Source organism: Oncorhynchus kisutch, linkage group LG15 (assembly GCF_002021735.2).
Source record: "Oncorhynchus kisutch isolate 150728-3 linkage group LG15, Okis_V2, whole genome shotgun sequence".
NCBI lineage: Eukaryota > Metazoa > Chordata > Actinopteri > Salmoniformes > Salmonidae > Oncorhynchus > Oncorhynchus kisutch.
Window position 1 is genome coordinate 38,671,948 of NC_034188.2, and position 20,872 is coordinate 38,692,819.

Here is a 20,872-nt window from a genome sequence, read left to right on the forward strand (position 1 = left end):
TGCAAAGCATAGTGTGGATTTTTCATTTTCATCGCGGTTTTGGAGCAGTGGCTTCTTCCTTGCTGAGCGTCCTTTTAGGTTATGTCGATATAGGACTCACTTTGCTGTGGATATAGATACTTTTGTACCCGTTTCATCCAGCATCTTCACAAGGTCCTTTGCTGTTGTTCTGTGATTGATTTGCACTTTTTGCACCAGAGTATATTCATCTCAAGGAGACAAATGAGTCTCATCCTGAGCAAGTTTTTTTTTGCCTGGTAACAGACACTGTCTTCCACAAGCAAAGGGAAAAGGTGAAAGGAGGAGAGTGTAGATGGTTGCGAGAATAAATTGTATAACGAGCAAAGTGATCATGCTGTTTTTATGTGGCTGCTATGAAAGTGAACTGTGTTTGATCAGAGGTGTATTAATTCCGCCGATTCTGCTTAAATTATTTTTAAGCAAACAGAATTAAATGGGGATAAACATATCTGCATTTGTCCAATAGAAACTCTAATTTGCAACTGGTGGACTAATGATTACACTCTAGATCAGCTAGATGGGCTCCCGAGTGGTGCATCAGTCTAAGCCACTGCATCTCAGTGCTTGAGGCGCCAGTACAATCCCTGGTTCGAATTCATGCTGTATCACATCCGGCCGTGATTGGGAATCCCATAGGGCGGCGCACAATTGGCACAGCGTCGTCCAGGTTTGGCAGGGGTAAGCAGTCATTGTAAATAAGGATTTGTTCTTAACGGACTTGCCTAATTAAAAGGGTAAATAAAACATTTAAAATAATAAAATATGCAGGCAAGCGTGTGCAAGGCAATATTGAAATGTTTCACGGTCTGTCACCTTGATTACAAACATTTCTCAACAAGTGCACCTACGTTGTAAACATTCATTCATAGGCTAGGCTGCAATAAACTCATGGGTGTAGGAAAAATTTGACTATCATGTACTAGTCTAAACCTATCGATGTTACATTGAGCTAGGTGAATGGAAAATTAATGACTCATCAAATATGCTGCCATGGAAATAAGGCCAAACTCATTAGAAAAAAAAAATAATCGGCACTGATTAGCAGTCAATATTCAGCCTTTCCTGACACGGTTTAGATGACTGAAGCAGGACGGTGCACTCTCGGATCAAATCGCTGACAGCCCCACGGTGGCAGAGGGGTCATCTATCATGCAGTGCAACCTGCTTATTACATAGTTTCACATTTTCCGATGCTACATGCTCAACATCCCGTTTTGGATTTGCAAATCCACCGACGTACATGCATCACTCGCACACATTGTTTAAAGAAATACAGTAAATACAGTAACAGTTCCCGAGAATGGTTAAATAGCACTGTAGCCAAGTGTCTCAAGTGTCTGTGCTGCTGTGCCAAACGACACGTTGCAAGAGGCGAAAAACACTCCAATATGACTGCGCTCTTTGGTGGTTTTGGGCAGCATGTTTTGAGCATCTGAACAACTGAAGATCATACTCATCTTGAGGATGACCGCTCGCTGGAGGTGCTCTCACTCCCTTTCTAGCGCCTTTTCCCCCCTCCAACCTTTTATTTGTTTTATTCCCGTCTACTACTGCGGATTAGAGAACCAAGGATTTGAGGATTTTGCATTCTCTTATTTATTTACTGGTTATTGTGATGTGAGGCGTAGGGTTGAGAACCTTAGCGATATAACGCTTTGTATGTGAATGTTTTCTTTTCAGATATGTCAGCTTGGAATGGATTCCTACTGGGGTGCACTGGATTCATTTTTTCAACAGACTAGGAGAGAGACCGTGGATGTTAACGATGAGTTGGAAGGGGGTAGAGCTAACAAGAGGGTGTGTGCTGGTGTTTGTAAGAGAGGGAGAGAGAGAAGCAGAGAGGGGGGGAGGAGGAGACCGACAGTGACAGTGATTGGGAGAGAGAGCGAGAGAGAGCATGTGTGTGAGAGACACTTGTGGAGATCTGTCTGCTTCTGCTTGTGTGTGCATGAAGTCATTTGTTTGCCATCCCTGCCAACCTGATCAGATTAAACATGTTCTCTGCCCCTGCTTGAAAATGAAAAATGTGGGAAGTAGAGAGAGGTAGACGTGGCAATGACTTGCATGACCCTGCATGAGGATGTTATTGTCTGCTCCCCTCCTCGGGAAACTAGTGCAGTCTTGTATGGAAGTAGGGCCAGAACAAAGGCTGCAAATCCTCACTCTTCCCCAATGTGGGACTCCTCCTCTTGGGCATCAGACACCACAGTGACCCCACTCATCAAAATACATCCACCCACCCAAGATGGCTGAACGTGGGGTCAAATTACCAGGACTGAATCCTCTGGATGGTTCTTCTGACGGCAGAATAAACTTGGCCTTTTATGTCATCATATCCTAGGTGAGATTAAGGGCTGTGGCAGGGAGAGATGATCTAGGATCAGCCTGAGTATGATGACTACACATCTCTGGGGATCTGGCTGGCTGTGGCATTGTCATGTCATACGTCTTAACTGCAATCAGGTGACTCTCCAACAATAGCCAGCCACTCTCTGTCCTCTCTCCCTTCTACAGGACAAGTCAGACCTGCTGAATTGGTATTGGGACGCTAGGTATAATACATGAAGGAAATCGATCACAGACCGGTTCAGCACTGCTGGTCCTAATGAATAGTAACAGAGACAAAGATAGCCGGTAATTGAAAAAGAGGTATTAAATCAAATAGGGGGGGGGGGTCTAAGACCTCCGATCATTTTGCACAATCACACGGCGCGTCCGCAGGGAACTCGCTGCCGACAAAATATGTGCCCATGGCGTATGGCTGCGGCAGCCTTGGCAAAACAAATCACTCGGTCGCTGTGCTTTTCGATATTCATCAGCAGCCACATGGGGAAAAAGGCAATTTCACAAATGGGCCCAGTTTGACTATAAATCTTTAAAAATAGCCCACAACACAGCAACATGTCATGCTCCCCGGGCATAGCCTCTGCATGCTAACTGAACTGGGGAGTGTCCAAGCTGGCTAAAGCATAGAGAAAGATGAGGTAAACTACTACCACTGTAAATAGAGTTACAAAGTATAGGCCTACATTCTGCATAGTTGCAGTATACTACATCATTGTCATTGTACATCCTGTATTTAAATTAGTGATTAAATGGCATCCATCAGGTATACCCTAAGGCGAAACAAATCATGCAGACATATACTACATGACCAAAAGTATGTGGACACCTGCTTGTTGGACATCTCATTCCAAAAACATGGGCATTAATATGGAGTTGGTCCACCCTTTGCTGCTATAACAGCCTCCACTCTTCTGGGAAGGCTTTTACACTAGATGTTGGAACATTAGAAGCAAGTCCCCTCAGCATTCAGCCACAAGAGCATTAGTGAGGTTGGAAAGAAAAGCAGAGGTAAAGGCACACTTACATTCTCAAGCGGAGAAAGCTGCAATAGCAGCCATAGCTGAAGCCCAGGTTCTCTAAGCACCTGCCGATGATGAAAATAGAGAGCCACGACATCTGATAGAAACCCAGATGGCACCTCTCAGCGCAATTTTTTTTGTCCCACATTTAATTATTTAATATACAGTTGAAGTTGGAAGTTTACATACACCTTAGCCAAATACATTTAAACTCAGTTTCACAATTCCTGACATGTAATCCTAGTAAAAAAATAGCTGACTGATGTCTTGAGATATTGCTTCAATATAACAACATCATTTTCCAGCCTCATGATGCCATCTATTTTGTGAAGTGCACCAGTGCCACCTACAGCAAAGCACCCCCACAACATGATGCTGCCACCCCCATGCTTCACGGTTGGGAAGGTGTTCTTCAGCTTGCAAGCCTCACCCTTTTCCTCTAAACATAACGATGGTCAAACAGTTCTATTTTTGTTTCATCAGACCAGAGAACATTTCTCCAAAAAGTACGATCTTTGTCCCGATGTGCAAACCGTAGTCTGGCTTTTTTTATGGCAGTTTTGTACCAGTGGCTTCTTCCTTGCTGAGCGGCCTTTCAGGTTATGTCGATATGGGACTCATTTTACTGTGGATATAGATACTCTTGTACCCATTTCCTTCGGCATCTACACAAGGTCCTTTGTTTTTGTTCTGGGATTGATTTGCACTTTTTGCAACAAAGTACATTCATCTCTAGGAGACAGAACGTGTCTCCTTCCTGAGCGGTATGACGGCTGTGTGGTCCTATGGTGTTTATACTTGCATACTACAGTTTGTACAGATGAACGTGGTACCTTCAGGCATTTGGAAATTGCTCCCAAGGATGAACCAGATCTTAGCTGATTTCTTTTGATTTTCCCATGATGTCAAGCAAAGAAGCACTGAGTTTGAAGGTAGGCCTTAAAATACATTTACAGGTACACCTCCAATTGACAAAAAAAAATCAATTAGACTATCAGAAGCTTTTTCCAAGCTGTTTATTAAAGGCATAGTCAACTTAATGTAATGTATGACCCACTGGAATTGTGATACAGTGAATTATAATTGAAATAATCTGTCTAAACAATTGTTGGAAAAATTACTTGTGTCATGCACAAAGTAGATGTCTTAACAGACTTGCCAAAAAATATATTTTGTGGAAATTTGTGGAGTGGTTGAAAAATGAGTTTGAATGACCCCAAGTGTATGTAAACTTCTGACTTCAACTCTATAAAAAAATGTGTTAACCCAATATTGTTAATCAACCAGGTTGACAGCAAAATGTTTTGTTTGTTCATGTTTTATTAATGCCAAGTGTTTTCTATGCTTGTTTTCACTTAATACTTTGAAATACTGCCGCCCTTGTAGTCAGAAAGACCCCCCCCCCCCATGTAAGCAACTGTAGGCCTACACGATTTCCTTCATAACTATTTTATATTTCGTGGAGCCTACATTACAGTTTTCTTCATGACTCATTTAATACAAGGCTCCACTTTTTTTGTGTACATTACACCATTTCTTTCAGAATGCATTTAAACAAGGCTATGTCAAATTTTATGAGGATTGCCAGATAGGAGGGGGAAAAATATATATATTTTTTTCTTAGTATCAATTTAGGTATTTGATTGGGAAATGGGGATACAGTTCGTAATACACACACTCACTTTGTTTGTACTCATGTTTTAAACACGACTTTTGTATGAATATTTTTTCATAAAATATTTCTATCTAGTTGTCAGGTATTCATTATCTGTAACTGGTTTAATGTTTGTAGTTTGCATGTTTCAGTAATGATTAAATAGTTGAAAATCTCTGCTTGATTTAGCCTTTGGAATATTTGGCATTTTTATTCATATTTTGTATTTCCACTGAAGAAAGAAATAATTTACACACTACTGTAAATAAATGGAACCTACCCATTATAAAACGGCAATCGCTCTTCGTAAATACACCGCCGTTCAAAAGTTTGGGGTTACTAAGAAATGTCCTTGTTTTTGAAAAAAAGTACATTTTGTCAATTAAAATAACATCAAATTGATCAGAAATACAGTGTAGACATTGTTAATGTTGTAAATGACTATTGTAGCTAGAAACGGCTGATTATTAATGGAATCTGTAGTGTTTTATGATCAGTGATTTACAGTAGCATGATCATCTGTTGTGGTTAATTTTATACATAGTTGTTTTTTAGTTTTATGTTCATGATAAAATATTATTGGTTCAGACTGTATATAATAGGTGTACAGAAGCCCATTATCAGCAACCATCACGCCTATGTTCCAATGGCACGTTGTGTTAACTAATCCAACTTTATCATTTTAAAAGGCTAATTGATCATTAGAAAAACTTTTGCAATTATGTTAGCACAGCTGAAAACTGTTGTGCCTGATTAACTTCTTGGATATAGGGGGCGCTCTTTTAATTTTTGGATTAAAAAACTTTCCCGTTTTAAACAAGATATTTTGTCACGAAAAGATGCGACTATGCATATAATTGACAGCTTTGGAGAAAAAGAAAACACTGACGTTTCCAAAACTGCAAAGATATTGTCTGTGAGTGCCACAGAACTGATGCTACAGGCGAAACCAAGATGACATTTCAAACAGGAAGTGCCCCAGATTTTGAAGGCGCTGTGTTCCAATGTCTCCTTATATGGCTGTGAATGGGCCAGGAATGAGCGTACACTTTCTGTCGTTCCCCCAATGTGTCTGCAGCATTGTGACGTATTTGTAGGCATATCATTGGAAGATTGACCATTTTACACTACATCTACCAGGTGCTCGCTTGGTGTCCTCCGTCGCAATTATTGCGTAATCTCCAGCTGCGTGTATTTTTCCGTTTACTTCCGAGGAGAAACCCAACTGCCACAAATTATTTATCATCGAATAGATATGTGAAAAACACCTTGAGGATTGATTCTAAACAACGTTTGCCATGTTTCTGTCGATATTATGGAGTTAATTTGGAAAAAAGTTTGGCGTTGTAATGACTGAATTTTCGGGGGTTTTCTTAGCCAAACGTGATGAACAAAACAGAGCGATTTCTCCTACACAAATAATCTTTTTGCTATCTAACTGAGAGTCTCCTCATTGAAAACATCCGAAGTTCTTCAAAGGTAAATGATTTTATTTGAATGCTTTTCTTGTTTTTGTGAAAATGTTGCCTGCTGAATGCTAGGCTTAATGCTATGCTAGCTATCAATACTCTTACACAAATGCTTGTGTAGCTATGGTTGAAAAGCATATTTTGAAAATCTGAGATGACAGTGTTGTTAACAAAAGGCTAAGCTTGTGAGTGAATATATTTATTTCATTTCATTTGTGATTTTCATGAATAGTTAATGTTGCATTATGGTAATGAGCTTGAGGCTATGATTACGCTCTCGACGCAAGAAGTTAAAGAAGCAATAAAACTTGCCTTCTTTAGACTAGTTGAGTATCTTGAGCATCAGCATTTGTGGGTTCGATTACAGGCTCAAAATGGCCAGAAACACAGACCTTTCTTCTGTAACTCGTCAGTCTCTTCTGACGAGTTACAGAAACTGCCAAGAAACTGAAGATCTCGTACAATGCTGTGTCCTACTCCCTTCACAGAACAGCGCAAACTGGCTCTATCTTGAAAAGAAAGAGGAGTGAGAGGCCCCGGTGCACAACTGAGCAAGAGGACAAGTACATTAGTGTCTAGTTTGAGAAACAGACGCCTCAAGTCCTCAACTGGCAGCTTCATTAAATAGTATCGGCAAAAAAACAGTTTCACGTCAACAGTGATGAGGCGACTCCGGGATGCTGGCCTTCTAGGCAGAGTTACAAAGTAAAAGCCAAATCTCAGACTGGCCAATAAAAAAAAAGATTACGATGGGCAAAAGAACACAGACACTGGACAGAGGAAGATTGGAAATAAGTGTTATGGACCGACAAATCTAAGTTTGAGGTGTTCAGAACACAAAGAATAACATTTGTGAGACGCAGAAAAAACAAAAAGATGCTGGAGGAGTGCTTGACACCACCAAGCATGGTGGAGGCAATGTGATGGTCTGGGGGTGCTTTGATGGTGGATTTGTACAAGGTAAAAGGGATATTGAAGAAGGAAGGCTATCACTCCATTTTGCAATGCCATATCTTGTGGACGGTGCTTAAATTGGAGCCAGTTTCCTCCTACAACAGGACAATGACCCAAAGCACAGCTCCGAACTATGCAAGAACTATTTAGGGAAGAAGCAGTCAGCTGGTATTCAGCCAGTACAGTCACCGGATCTCTACCCTATTGAGCTGTTGTGGGAGCAGCTTGACCGTATGGTATCAATCCAAATTGTGGGAGGTGCTTCAGGAAGCATGGGGTGAAATCTCTTCAGATTACCTCAAGAAATTGACAACTTGAATGCCAAAGGTCTGCAAAGCTGTAATTGCTGCAAATGGAGGATTCTTTGACGAAAATAAAAAGTTTGAAGAACACAATTATTTCAATTAAAAATCATTATTCATAATGTAGTCAACGTCTTGACTATATTTCCTATTCAGTTTGCAACTAATTTCATGCATGTTTTCATGGAAAACAAGGACATTTCCAAGTGACCCCAACCTTTTGAAAGGTAGTGCAAATGATGAGAAATGCTCAGTCTGAAGCAATTCGGCTATGGGTTTCACAGCCCTATAATAATGATACAAGTCATACCACCTTAAAATGGTTTATTTACAACCTCTGGGATATAACATGTTGGGTAAAGTGGTATAGGAGAGTCTGACATACTTGAGTTCAGTCTTTGACAATGAGAACAAACAGGGGCCTAGCTTCGTCCATCATGACTGGGAAAATCCTTGATTCTAGGCCGTAGAAAATCCTACATCTCATTAGATCAGAACAGAATGGATCAATAGTGATTTATGTTACTTGTTTACAGCCTAAAAAAGGATAGTGTGTTATCCAGAAAAAGCAACTAACATCATTTGTCTACTCATATGATGTGGATCATTGTCAGGGTATTTGATATAGGCTTCATTAACAAAAGAACACCATGGTTGTAATGACAAACAGGTCGTTTGTAAATGTGTAAAATGTGTTTGTTTTGGGTCCACACTGGTAAGTTAACTTTTGTAAATTATACAGAGTGTTTTCTTCTGAATAACTAGTCAGGGAATAGCATTTTCCATTCAGCTTCAGGAAAAGTTGATGTAAGGCTTGATCACACCTGTAGAGACTAATTATATACACGTTACCCCATTGTTGCGTATCCATTGTTCACTAGACACACGAAATCTAATGAAATACTTTTTGTATGAATTGAGTGGCTTTGTGTCACTGCTCAACGGCCTCGTGACACAAAGCCATTGACACCATCGCAGGTCAAGTTAGCAGTGGTCAACATTGATACAGTCAGACGCTACAATACAGAAACAGACCTCCGATGTGAAAAGTTAAGCAGGGACCTGTCAGTCCTACAGGAAACCATCATAACACCGACATAATCTCTCCACTTCAGAACACGATTACACACTATAGAGGAGAGATTATCAATGTAGGAGAACAACCACATAACAAAGTAGGAGAATATAACAAAAAAAGGGTCCAACCAAGCCCACCTGCCGTTTCGCCAGCCACAGTCGGCTGCCTCCGGAGAGGATTCACCCAGACAGTACTCAGCCAATACTTCAGGAGCTAAAGATGTAACCAAGTACCTGATACGCTGTGAAAATGGTGAGTTCTGGCCTTCTGAAGTTTGACGACCATCCAGAAAACTATTGGGCCTGGAAACCATCCTTCCTTAGCAGCACCCAGGACTTAAATCTGACAACCAGAGAAGAGCTGGACCTACTCCCCAAATGGCTGAGTCATCTGAGCAGGCCAAGAGAATAAAATAGGTGCATATACACAACGCAACAGCAGGGCACACACTTGTATGGCAGAGAATTGAAGACTGCTATGGTTCACCTGAAGAAATTGAAGGCGCACTTCTGAAGAAAATTGAAGATTTCCGAGGATAACAAACAAAAACAACCAGAAGTTGAGAGCTTGGGGACCTGCTTCTAGAGCTGGAGTCAATCCTATCATAGAGAAGCTTCCTACAGCGTCAAAATACAAGGAAGATAAATAGGGTTGCATTCCCACCTTTTTCCTTCTTTGCCAAGTTCATCCTAAACCAGGCAAAGCCACACAATGTTCCAAGCTTTGCCTTCTTGAAAACGAGGCTATAACTCTTCAAAGACTGAGAAACAACCTACGAAGCACAACAAAACACAGAACACCAGTGTCCATAAGGACGACAGAAGTCTCATCTGAGTCTGAAGCCAACCAGACTCTCAGGGAAGAAAGTTGAGGACCCAGGCAGTGTTGTTGCACAACAATCATCATCCGATGAGAAAATGCTGCAGTTTCAGGAGCAAGATACTAGATAAAGCTTAAGTCTAGTCTCAAGGACAACCACATTTTACAGATGCTGTGCTTCAACCAGTCATCTCGCAAAATATGGTGGGAAAGGGGTGCTGTGCAAAGAATGTGACAGTGATAGACATCCCTCCACACTGCATCCGGGGCCAGCCTCATGGAGAACAGAAAACTCCGCTACCAAGGAAAATCATGGCGGAAAGCAAGAGGAGAGTGCAACACTTGCAGTAACCTCAAAGTGCACTGAGATCTGTGGAGATGCATTCAGCTCTAGGTCATGCTCCAAGATATGCTAAGACAAAGTGTATCCCGCAGGCCGCAGAGAAAGGCGTTCAGAACGGACGCTGTCTGAGACAAAGAAAAGTAACATGTCTTTAACATGAACCAAGTTCTTCGACCTCTTTGCTGTCCGAGGCAATTCCGCTCCATACACTCTGAAGACACGTTCAGCAGTTGTGGATATATCTGGGAGGAGCGGAAGCAACTACATCATCGAGTCAATAGACGGCAAGACACAGCTCACTCTCACCACTCACATAGAATTGGACTGATACCAGACGACAGTGCTACACAATGGATGCACAACATTCCTTAGCCCTTGCGCTAACAGCATCCAGATCAAGGCGAGAATGGTTAACACAACACTGCGCCAAGGGACCACAGAGCTGGTTGGAAGCCGCCACTGCCAAAGCTATTGGAGGCCAGCTTGGCTCACACAGGATTGAACGATTCTCCAGCTGGAAGTCGCTCACCCAAGCAACAGCAAAGCTCATACACCTGGCCAAATCCTTCTCTAGGGCTAATAACAGTGACAAGTGCAACAGCAACCATCTTGCACCAGCCAAAACCACCATCAGATGCGTACAGCAAGAAGTCTTCAAAGAAAACTAAATCAGGCAACTCACAAAAGAGGTCACCAAGAAAGAAAAAAAAGGAAAAAAAAGTGGTCATCTGAACTCCATCATTGATGAAGACGGGTTGATGGGAATGGTAGGCTGCACATCAGCAGTTGATATGACGTGGGAAGAGAAACACCCCCTCATCATCCCCAAGAACCACCACATCGCCAATCTGTTGGTAAGATACTACAATGAGCAAGTTGCACACCAGGGCGTAGTCCAGTCATCTGGATTGTGGATCACTGGAAGTAAAACATTGGTATCCAGTGTGGTCTATAAGTGTGTAACCTGCAGGAAACTCAGAGGAAAACTGGAACACCAAAAGATGTCAGACTAACCTGCAGACAGACTTACCTCAGCTTCACCATTCACTCATGTTGGCCTGGATATCTTCGGACCCTGGAACTTCACCTCTCACCGGACCAGAGGAAGTAGCGCAGAGAGTAAACCCTAGGCTATTATGTTCTCCTGCAGGAGTACAAGAGCGATACACATCAAGTTGATTGAGTGTCTACCACCAGCTTCAACAACGCTTTAAGAAGATTCTTCTCTATCCGAGGACCTGCGAAGCAACTCCACTCAGGTCTCTGAGTACTTACATTCAAGATCAAGGATGCACAGGGACCTTCTATCCTCCTCATGTGTCGCATATGGGAGGAGCTTGGGAGAGGACGTTGGGAGTCGCTCATCGCATTTTGGATGACATGCTCTTGGAACACACAGTTCTCAACACACTAATGGCTGAAGTCATAGCCATCATGAACGCTCAATCCTTAGTTCCAGTGTCTACAGATCTGGAGATGCCAGCAGTCCTGACACCTGCAATGCTGCTGACACAGAAGAATAAAACAACAGCACCCCGAGGCGACTTCGACCTCAACGATCTCTACAGCAAGCAATGGAAACAAGTTCACATTCTCGCAGACACATTTTGGAGATGGAGACAAGAATACCTGGTGACACTCCAGTCACACAGAAAAAGGCAAGTTGGCAAATCTAACCGGCAAGTTGGAGATGTCATCTAACTGAAGGACACTCAGGTCCACAGAAACGAATGGCCTGTTGGACTCATCGTCAAAACTGTACACAGCAGTGACAAAAGTTTGAAAGGTTGAAGTCAAAGCCATGAAACAGGGCACCCTTAAGGTGTACTTCAGACCTGTCTCCGAAGTCGTCCTACACAGAGATCCTCACTGAACTTCTGGAGAGAGTTTGCTGCACTGAAAGTAAAGGGGCTGAATAATTTTGCACGCCCAATTTTTCAGTTTTCGATTTGTTAAAAAAGTTTGAAATATCCAATAAATGTCGTTCCACTTTATGATTGTGTCCCACTTGTTGTTGATTCTTCACAAAAAAAATACAGTTTTATATCTTTATGTTTGAAGCCTGAAATGTGGCAAAAGGTCGCAAAGTTCAAGGGGGCCGAATACTTTCGCAAGGCACTGTATTGGGGTGCAAAGGAGCTAGATAAATAAATAACCTTTTGCCACATTTCAGGCTTCAAACAAAGATATAAAACTGTATTTTTTTGTGAAGAATCAACAACAAGTGGGACACAATCATGAAGTGGAATGACATTTATTGGATATTTCAAACTTTTTTAACAAATCAAAAACTGAAAAATTGGGCGTGCAAAATTATTCAGCCCCTTTACTTTCAGTGCAGCAAACTTTCTCCAGAAGTTCAGTGAGGATCTCTGAATGATCCAATGTTGACCTAAATGACTAATGATGATAAATACAATCCACCTGTGTGTAATCAAGTCTCCGTATAAATGCACCTGCACTGTGATAGTCTCAGAGGTCTGATAAAAGCGCAGAGAGCATCATGAAGAACAAGGAACACACCAGGCAGGTCCGAGATACTGTTGTGAAGAAGTTTAAAGCCGGATTTGGATACAAAAACATTTCCCAAGCTTTAAACATCCCAAGGAGCACTGTGCAAGCGATAATATTGAAATGGAAGGAGTATCAGACCACTGCAAATCTACCAAGACCTGGCCGTCCCTCTAAACTTTCAGCTCATACAAGGGGAAGACTGATCAGAGATGCAGCCAAGAGGCCCATGATCACTCTGGATGAACTGCAGAGATCTACAGCTGAGGTGGGAGACTCTGTCCATAGGACAACAATCAGTCGTATATTGCACAAATCTGGTCTTTATGGAAGAGTGGCAAGAAGAAAGCCATTTCTTAAAGATATCCATAAAAAGTGTCGTTTAAAGTTTGCCACAAGCCACCTGGGAGACACACCAAACATGTGGAAGAAGGTGCTCTGGTCAGATGAAACCAAAATTGAACTTTCTGGCAACAATGCAAAACGTTATGTTTGGCGTAAAAGCAACACAGCTCATCACCCTGAACACACCATCCCCACTGTCAAACATGGTGGTGGCAGCATCATGGTTTGGGCCTGCTTTTCTTCAACAGGGACAGGGAAGATGGTTAAAATTGATGGGAAGATGGATGGAGCCAAATACAGGACAATTCTGGAAGAAAACCTGATGGAGTCTGCAAAAGACCTGAGACTGGGACGGAGATTTGTCTTCCAACAAGACAATGATCCAAAACATAAAGCAAAATCTACAATGGAATGGTTCAAAAATAAACATATCCAGGTGTTAGAATGGCCAAGTCAAAGTCCAGACCTGAATCCAATCGAGAATCTGTGGAAAGAACTGAAAACTGCTGTTCACAAATGCTCTCCATCCAACCTCACTGAGCTCGAGCTGTTTTGCAAGGAGGAATGGGAAAAAATTTCAGTCTCTCGATGTGCAAAACTGATAGAGACATACCCCAAGCGAATTACAGCTGTAATCGCAGCAAAAGGTGGCGCTACAAAGTATTAACTATGGTATGGTATAGACTTGTACACATCAATATCATATGGATGTTACTAGATGACATCACATGCATAGATGAATATTAACAATTTACCTTACTGAAATGCTTCAGTCTGGTTTTAGACCCCATCATAGCACTGAGACGGCACTTGTGAAGGTGGTAAATGACATTTTAATGGCATCGGACCGAGGCTCTGCATCTGTCCTCGTGCTCCTAGACCTTAGTGCTGCTTTTGATACCATCGATCACCACATTCTTTTGGAGAGATTGGAAACCCAAATTGGTCTACACGGACATGTTCTGGCCTGGTTTAGATCTTATCTGTCGGAAAGATATCAGTTTGTCTCTGTGAATGGTTTGTCCTCTGACAAATCAACTGTAAATTTCGGTGTTCCTCAAGGTTCCGTTTTAGGACCACTATTGTTTTCACTATATATTTTACCTCTTGGGGATGTTATTCGAAAACATAATGTAAACTTTCACTGCTATGCGGATGACACACAGCTGTACATTTCAATGAAACATGGTGAAGCCCCAAAATTGCCCTCGCTAAAAGCATGTGTTTCAGACATAAGGAAGTGGATGGCTGCAAACTTTCTACTATTAAACTCAGACAAAACAGAGATGCTTGTTCTAGGTCCCAAGAAACAAAGAGATCTTCTGTTGAATCTGACAATTAATCTTAATGGTTGTACAGTCGTCTCAAATAAAACTGTGAAGGACCTTGGCGTTACTCTGGACCCTGATCTCTCTTTTGAAGAACATATCAAGACCATTTCGAGGACAGCTTTTTTCCATCTACGTAACATTGCAAAAATCAGAAACTTTCTGTCCAAAAATGATGCAGAAAAATTAATCCATGCTTTTGTCACTTCTAGGTTAGACTACTGCAATGCTCTATTTTCCGGCTACCCGGATAAAGCACTAAATAAACTTCAGTTAGTGCTAAATACGGCTGCTAGAATCCTGACTAGAACCAAAAAATTTGATCATATTACTCCAGTGCTAGCCTCTCTACACTGGCTTCCTGTCAAAGCAAGGGCTGATTTCAAGGTTTTACTGCTAACCTACAAAGCATTACATGGGCTTGCTCCTACCTATCTCTCTGATTTGGTCCTGCCGTACATACCTACACGTACGCTACGGTCACAAGACGCAGGCCTCCTAATTGTCCCTAGAATTTCGAAGCAAACAGCTGGAGGCAGGGCTTTCTCCTATAGAGCTCCATTTTTATGGAACGGTCTGCCTACCCATGTCAGAGACGCAAACTCGGTCTCAACCTTTAAGTCTTTACTGAAGACTCATCTCTTCAGTGGGTCATATGATTGAGTGTAGTCTGGCCCAGGAGTGGGAAGGTGAACGGAAAGGCTCTGGAGCAACGAACCGCCCTTGCTGTCTCTTTCCACTGGGATTCTCTGCCTCTAACCCTATTACAGGGGCTGAGTCACTGGCTTGCTGGGGCTCTCTCATGCCGTCCCTGGAGGGGGTGCGTTACCTGAGTGGGTTGATTCACTGTTGTGGTCATCCTGTCTGGGTTGGCGCCCCCCCCTTGGGTTGTGCCGTGGCGGAGATCTTTGTGGGCTATACTCAGCCTTGTCTCAGGATGGTAAGTTGGTGGTTGAAGATATCCCTCTAGTGGTGTGGGGGCTGTGCTTTGGCAAAGTGGGTGGGGTTATATCCTTCCTGTTTGGCCCTGTCCGGGGGTGTCCTCGGATGGGGCCACAGTGTCTCCTGACCCCTCCTGTCTCAGCCTCCAGTATTTATGCTGCAGTAGTTTATGTGTCGGGGGGCTAGGGTCAGTTTGTTATATCTGGAGTACTTCTCCTGTCCTATTCGGTGTCCTGTGTGAATCTAAGTGTGCGTTCTCTAATTCTCTCCTTCTCTCTTTCTTTCTCTCTCTCGGAGGACCTGAGCCCTAGGACCATGCCCCAGGACTACCTGACATGATGACTCCTTGCTGTCCCCAGTCCACCTGGCCATGCTGCTGCTCCAGTTTCAACTTCCACCTGACTGTGCTGCTGCTCCAGTTTCAACTGTTTTGCCTTATTATTATTCGACCATACTGGTCATTTATGAACATTTGAACATCTTGGCCATGTTCTGTTATAATCTCCACCCGGCACAGCCAGAAGAGGACCCCACATAGCCTGGTTCCTCTCTAGGTTTCTTCCTAGGTATTGGCCTTTCTAGGGAGTTTTTCCTAGCCACCGTGCTTCTACACCTGCATTGCTTGCTGTTTGGGGTTTTAGGCTGGGTTTCTGTACAGCACTTTGAGATATCAGCTGATGTACGAAGGGCTATATAAATAAATTTGATTTGATTTGATTAACTTAAGGGGGCTGAATAATTTTGCACGCCCAATTTTTCAGTTTTTGATTTGTTAAAAAAGTTTGAAATATCCAATAAATGTCGTTCCACTTCATGATTGTGTCCCCCTTGTTGTTGATTCTTCCCCAAAAAATACAGTTTTATATCTTTATGTTTGAAGCCTGAAATGTGGCAAAAGGTCGCAAAGTTCAAGGGGGCCGAATACTTTTGCAAGGCACTGTATGTACAGAAGGGCTATGTACATGTGCAGTGATCTGTGAGCTGCTCTGACAGCTGGTGCTTAAAGCTAGTGAGGGAGATATGAGTCTCCAGCTTCAGAGATGTTTGCAGTTCGTTCCAGTCATTGGCAGCAGAGAACTGGAAGGAAAAACGACCAAAGGAGGAATTGGCTTTGGGGGTGACCAGTGAGATATACCAGCTGGAGCGCATGCTACGGGTGGGTGCTGCTATGGTGACCAATGAGCTAAGATAAGGCAGAGCTTTACCTACCAGAGACTTGTAGATGAAATGGAGCCAGTGGCGTCGAGTATGAAGCGAGGGCCAGCCAACGAGAGCGTACAGGTCGCAGTGGTGGGTAGTATATAGGGCTTTTTTGACAAAACGGATGGCACTGTGATATACTGCATTCAATTTGTTGATTAGAGTTGGAGGCTATTTTGTAAATGACATCGCCGAAGTCGAGGATCGTTAGGATGGTCAGTTTTACAAGGGTATGTTTGGCTGCACAAGTGAAGGATGCTTTGTTGTGAAATAGGATGCCGATTCTAGATTTAATTTTGGATTGGAGATGTTTAATGTGAGTCTGGAAGGAGAGTTCACAGTCTAACCTGACACCTATGTATTTGAAGTTTTCCACATATTCTAAGTCTGAACCATCCAGAATAGTGATGCTGGGTGGGTGCGGGCAGCGATCGGTTGAAGAGCGTGCATTTAGTTTTACTTGCATTTAAGAGCAGTTGAAGAGCTGTATGGCATTGAAGCTCATCTGGAGGTTAGTTAACACAGTGTCCAAAGAAGGGCCAGATGTATACAGAATGGTGTCGTCTGCGTAGAGGTGGATCAAATAATCACCAGCAGCAAGAGCAACATCATTGATGTATACAGAGAAGAGAGTCGGCCCGAGAATTGAATCCTGCGGCACCTCCATAGAGACTGCCAGAGGCCCGGACAACAGGCCCTCCGATTTGACACACTGAACTCTATCAGATGAGTAGTTGTTGAACCAGACAAGGCAATCATTTGAGAAACCAAGGCTATTGAGTCTGCTGATGAGGATGTGGTGATTGACAGAGTCGAAAGCCTTGGCCAGGTCAATGAATACAGCTGCACAGTATTGTTTCTTATCAATGGCGGTTAAGATATCGTTTAGGATGTTGATCGTGGCTGAGGTGCACCCATGACCAGCTCTGAAACCAGATTGCATAGCGGAGAAGGTGCGTGGGATTCGAAATGGTCGGTAATCTGTTTGTTGACTTGGCTTTCGAAGACCTTAGAAAAGCAGGGTAGGATAGATATAGGTCTGTAAAAGTTTGGGTGAAGAGTGTCCCCCCCTTTGAAGAGGGGGATGACCGCAGCTGCTTTCCAATCTTTGGGAATCTCAGGTGACATGAAAGAGGTTGAACAGGCTATTAATAGGGGTTGCAATCATTTCGGCAGATAATTTTAGAAAGAAAGGGTCCAGATTGTCTTGCCCGGCTGATATGAAGGGGGCCAGATTTTGCAGCTCTTTCAGAACATCAGCTGACTGGATTTGGGAGAAGGAGAAATGCGGAAGGCTTGGGCGAGTTGCCGTGGGGGGGTACAGTGCAGTTGACCGGGTTGGGGTAGCCAGGTGGAATGCATGGCCAGCCGTAGAAAAATGCTTATTGAAATTCTCAATTATAGTGGACTTATCGGTGGTGACAGAGTTCCCTATCCTCAGTGCAGTGGGCAGCTGGGAGGAGGTGTTCTCATTTTCCATGGACCTTACAGTGTATTTAAACTAAGTGAGAACTGTTCTGATAGACATATAGTTATCTATACATAGTATTATAGTGCTCTATTGCGCTACTCTGACATCTAGTGGCAAACGTGGGTACCGTAGCTTTAAATCAACCAACTTCGTGTTTAGAGCTCATTCCAACGGAAACATACAGATAAGCTTCATCTTCCTTACCTACTAGGCCTTTGATAAAGATAAGTTTTTAAGTAGGCACCTTTGGTTTTTGAGTCATTAGTACATGCTTTTGTTCATTCAAGCTGTGCTTTCTAGAAGATTAACATTTTTAAAAGTGTATTCTAGGCTTTAGGGATGCAATGATGCTAAGCTAATGTGTGCTAACTAATCGCCATAGGAGAATACATTAGGTGTTATCATGTTAGCTATCTTTTTGACATGCAACTTAGCTTCCTTTACTTTATATTGTTGTGTATCTGGCTAATGTGAGTGACTAGGTATCTCTGTTACAAGATGATACAGTTGTAATTATTTTTTAATATGTGTATTAATTTAGTAATTTTGTGGCACTTTTCCAGTCAGGTAAATTGTCATCCTTTCTGCAATGTCATGTTGACTAGCTAGACCTATTGTATTGTTAGCTCGTGATGGTTCATGCAGGAGTCTATTCTTTGTGTACGCATTTATGTATTAATGTGTACAAATCATTTTCTAATAATATATATATATATATATATATATATATTTTTTTTTTTAAATACTTTATTCTGTAGTTTACAGTTTTGCAAAGATTATCTCACGAAACATAAAAAAAGAGTACTCCTGCCTCCGGGGTCTTTATTGGGAGTTATAAGCTGTCTGCCAAGCTTTATACTTACACATATTGTGAGGGCAGAACAATCGTTTCTACTTCACAATAACAGCACTTACATTTGACCGAGGCAGCTCAAGCAGGGCAGAGATTTGACGAACTGACTTGCTGGAAAGGTGGTGAAAGTCAATGAGCTCTTCAGTAAGGCCATTCTACTGCCAATGTTTGTCTATGGAGATTGCATGGCTGTGTGCTCCATTTTATACAGCTATCAGCAACGGGTGTGGCCGAAATAGCCAAAACCACTCATTTGAAGGGGTGTCCACATCCTTTTCTATATATAGTGTAGCTATGTTGTCTATATGTTGCATTTGCAATATAAATCTTAGTTGTTCTCACAATATGTTATATGCACATTTCATATGTGTTTTTGCTTATGATCTTACTTGCATATTCCATCCTCTGGGTCTTCCAGGCCAAACCTCTCGTCGAAGGATAACTGGATTCTCATGTTGTCATTGGAGGCCACTAGTCTCCAGACCAACACGGTACTCCTGGGGTAGGTGAGTGGGAAGTCCGGACTATGGATCACTCCCTCTCCTGTGACGGGGATTATCTTCTCATGCTGGGAATCTTGGACTCCTTGGAAAGATATTTGGGAAATGTTACTTTTATATTATATTTACATTGGTAGAAGAGTTGTTTGAGACAAGATGAAAGATTGTGTAAAGATGAATAGGAATGGTGAACTTCATCTCTGCTGGCATTGTAATTGTGGTTTATTAAAGATGTTGGCCATTTCAGGACATGGTAGAAACCTACTGATGCACAAGGCTAAGAAAAAAAAGAATCTTTTTGGATGGCGATGTATTTGGAATAATGAAATGCCATACTTATAACAATAAACCTTGTATCCATTTTTGGGAAATGCAAATGGGGTGGAAGCCTCACAACCTCCAATATAATACAATGTAAACACAGAAAAAAGTAATGACGATACAGAAGTAAGTAAAAATATATCTGAGGAAAGAGGAAGAATGCACAGACTGTTCTGCCAGGCTAAATATGCGAACACCAAACTGATAAAGAATAATTTATTCGACAGAGGCTATGAGTTACCAGCTAAATTGCATCTTCATTAAATATTGATCGTCAGAGCCTCTGATAATATTTTTAAAGTAATACAGTGGAGTAATAAAAGTATAACTTAATAAATGGTTATGAGACCTCTGTGTTGAAATGTGGACACGGTTTTATGTTCTGCCAACGCAGCACCGCTTCAGAGATTTGATGTGGATCAATGCAATAATCCTCAAAAGGAATCACCACACACACTAAGTTTTTACTCACAAGAAGTTGGTTTCTGCTGGTAAGAGCGCAAGTATGAAACATGTAAGGTCTGCTTGCAATGTCATTCTCACTATAGTCTCTGTCTGACAAATTATCTACTTTTGTTAATCGAAGAAAGAAAACAACTGTTAAAACATTGAATGGTCAGAGGGGCAAAACACTAAATAAGGGTCACTTATGATTGGGGCCATCATACTGTATGAGTGGGCCAAAATAATTGTTCCAGTTTGCCATTTGGCACAGTAAAGCATCAGTCCACTGCCCCTGCCTAAACACTGAACATCACAATACCTATTAAGCTTAATTTATTTTGTGAAATAAATGAAATGCCTGAACACTACCGTTTGACAAAATATCAAGTGTTGCCTCAGGAAGTACGTGTCCTTCCCTATAGGGGCAAAGTATTTGAGTGACTTTTACAACCACAGCAAAGAAAAAAAACATCTCAAAGCTTCCCCAACACCTTTCTGACACTATAATTTACACAAATCTCCACTGTCAGCGGTTCCTTTAAAAAAAAATTACAGCTACAATACACTATGATTCAACATCTTGTCTCCATAAACTCCTGGAATGACTTAACGAGCTACCCACCACGGGCCGGTTTCCCCCGGGACCTGCAGCCAAAGGGTCTTAAATCACACCCCTCACGCTGCCCCTCTACACTCCCTCTCTCCATCAGGGCCTGTCACCTCAAGGAGAATACACTGTCAATAATTTGTCTGTTTGCCAGCCTACCGGCCCAAAATTTACTGCCTGCCTCCCACCACGACAATAATAGCGAGCTGAACCAATCTCCTAAGAAACAGTGTCGTTATGATGTCACATATAGATGTATCAGGGAGATCGGCTTTAAAACAGGCAGCTTTGAGGAATAAGAGGAAAGTAAGCTTTTCCAGATGAACAATTGGATTTTAATTGCAC

At 42.2% G+C, this 20,872-nt stretch overlaps 1 protein-coding gene across 1 annotated transcript in view; it reads right to left on the reverse strand.

The window, feature by feature from the left end:
• LOC109905280 (platelet-derived growth factor C) overlaps positions 1-20,872 on the reverse strand; it is a 91,563-nt gene that overhangs the window by 34,117 nt on the left and 36,574 nt on the right. Inside the window, exon 2 of the mRNA XM_020502562.2 lies at positions 19,045-19,240. Coding sequence (XP_020358151.1) covers positions 19,045-19,240 — 196 coding nt within the window. The remainder of the gene's footprint in view (positions 1-19,044; positions 19,241-20,872) is intronic.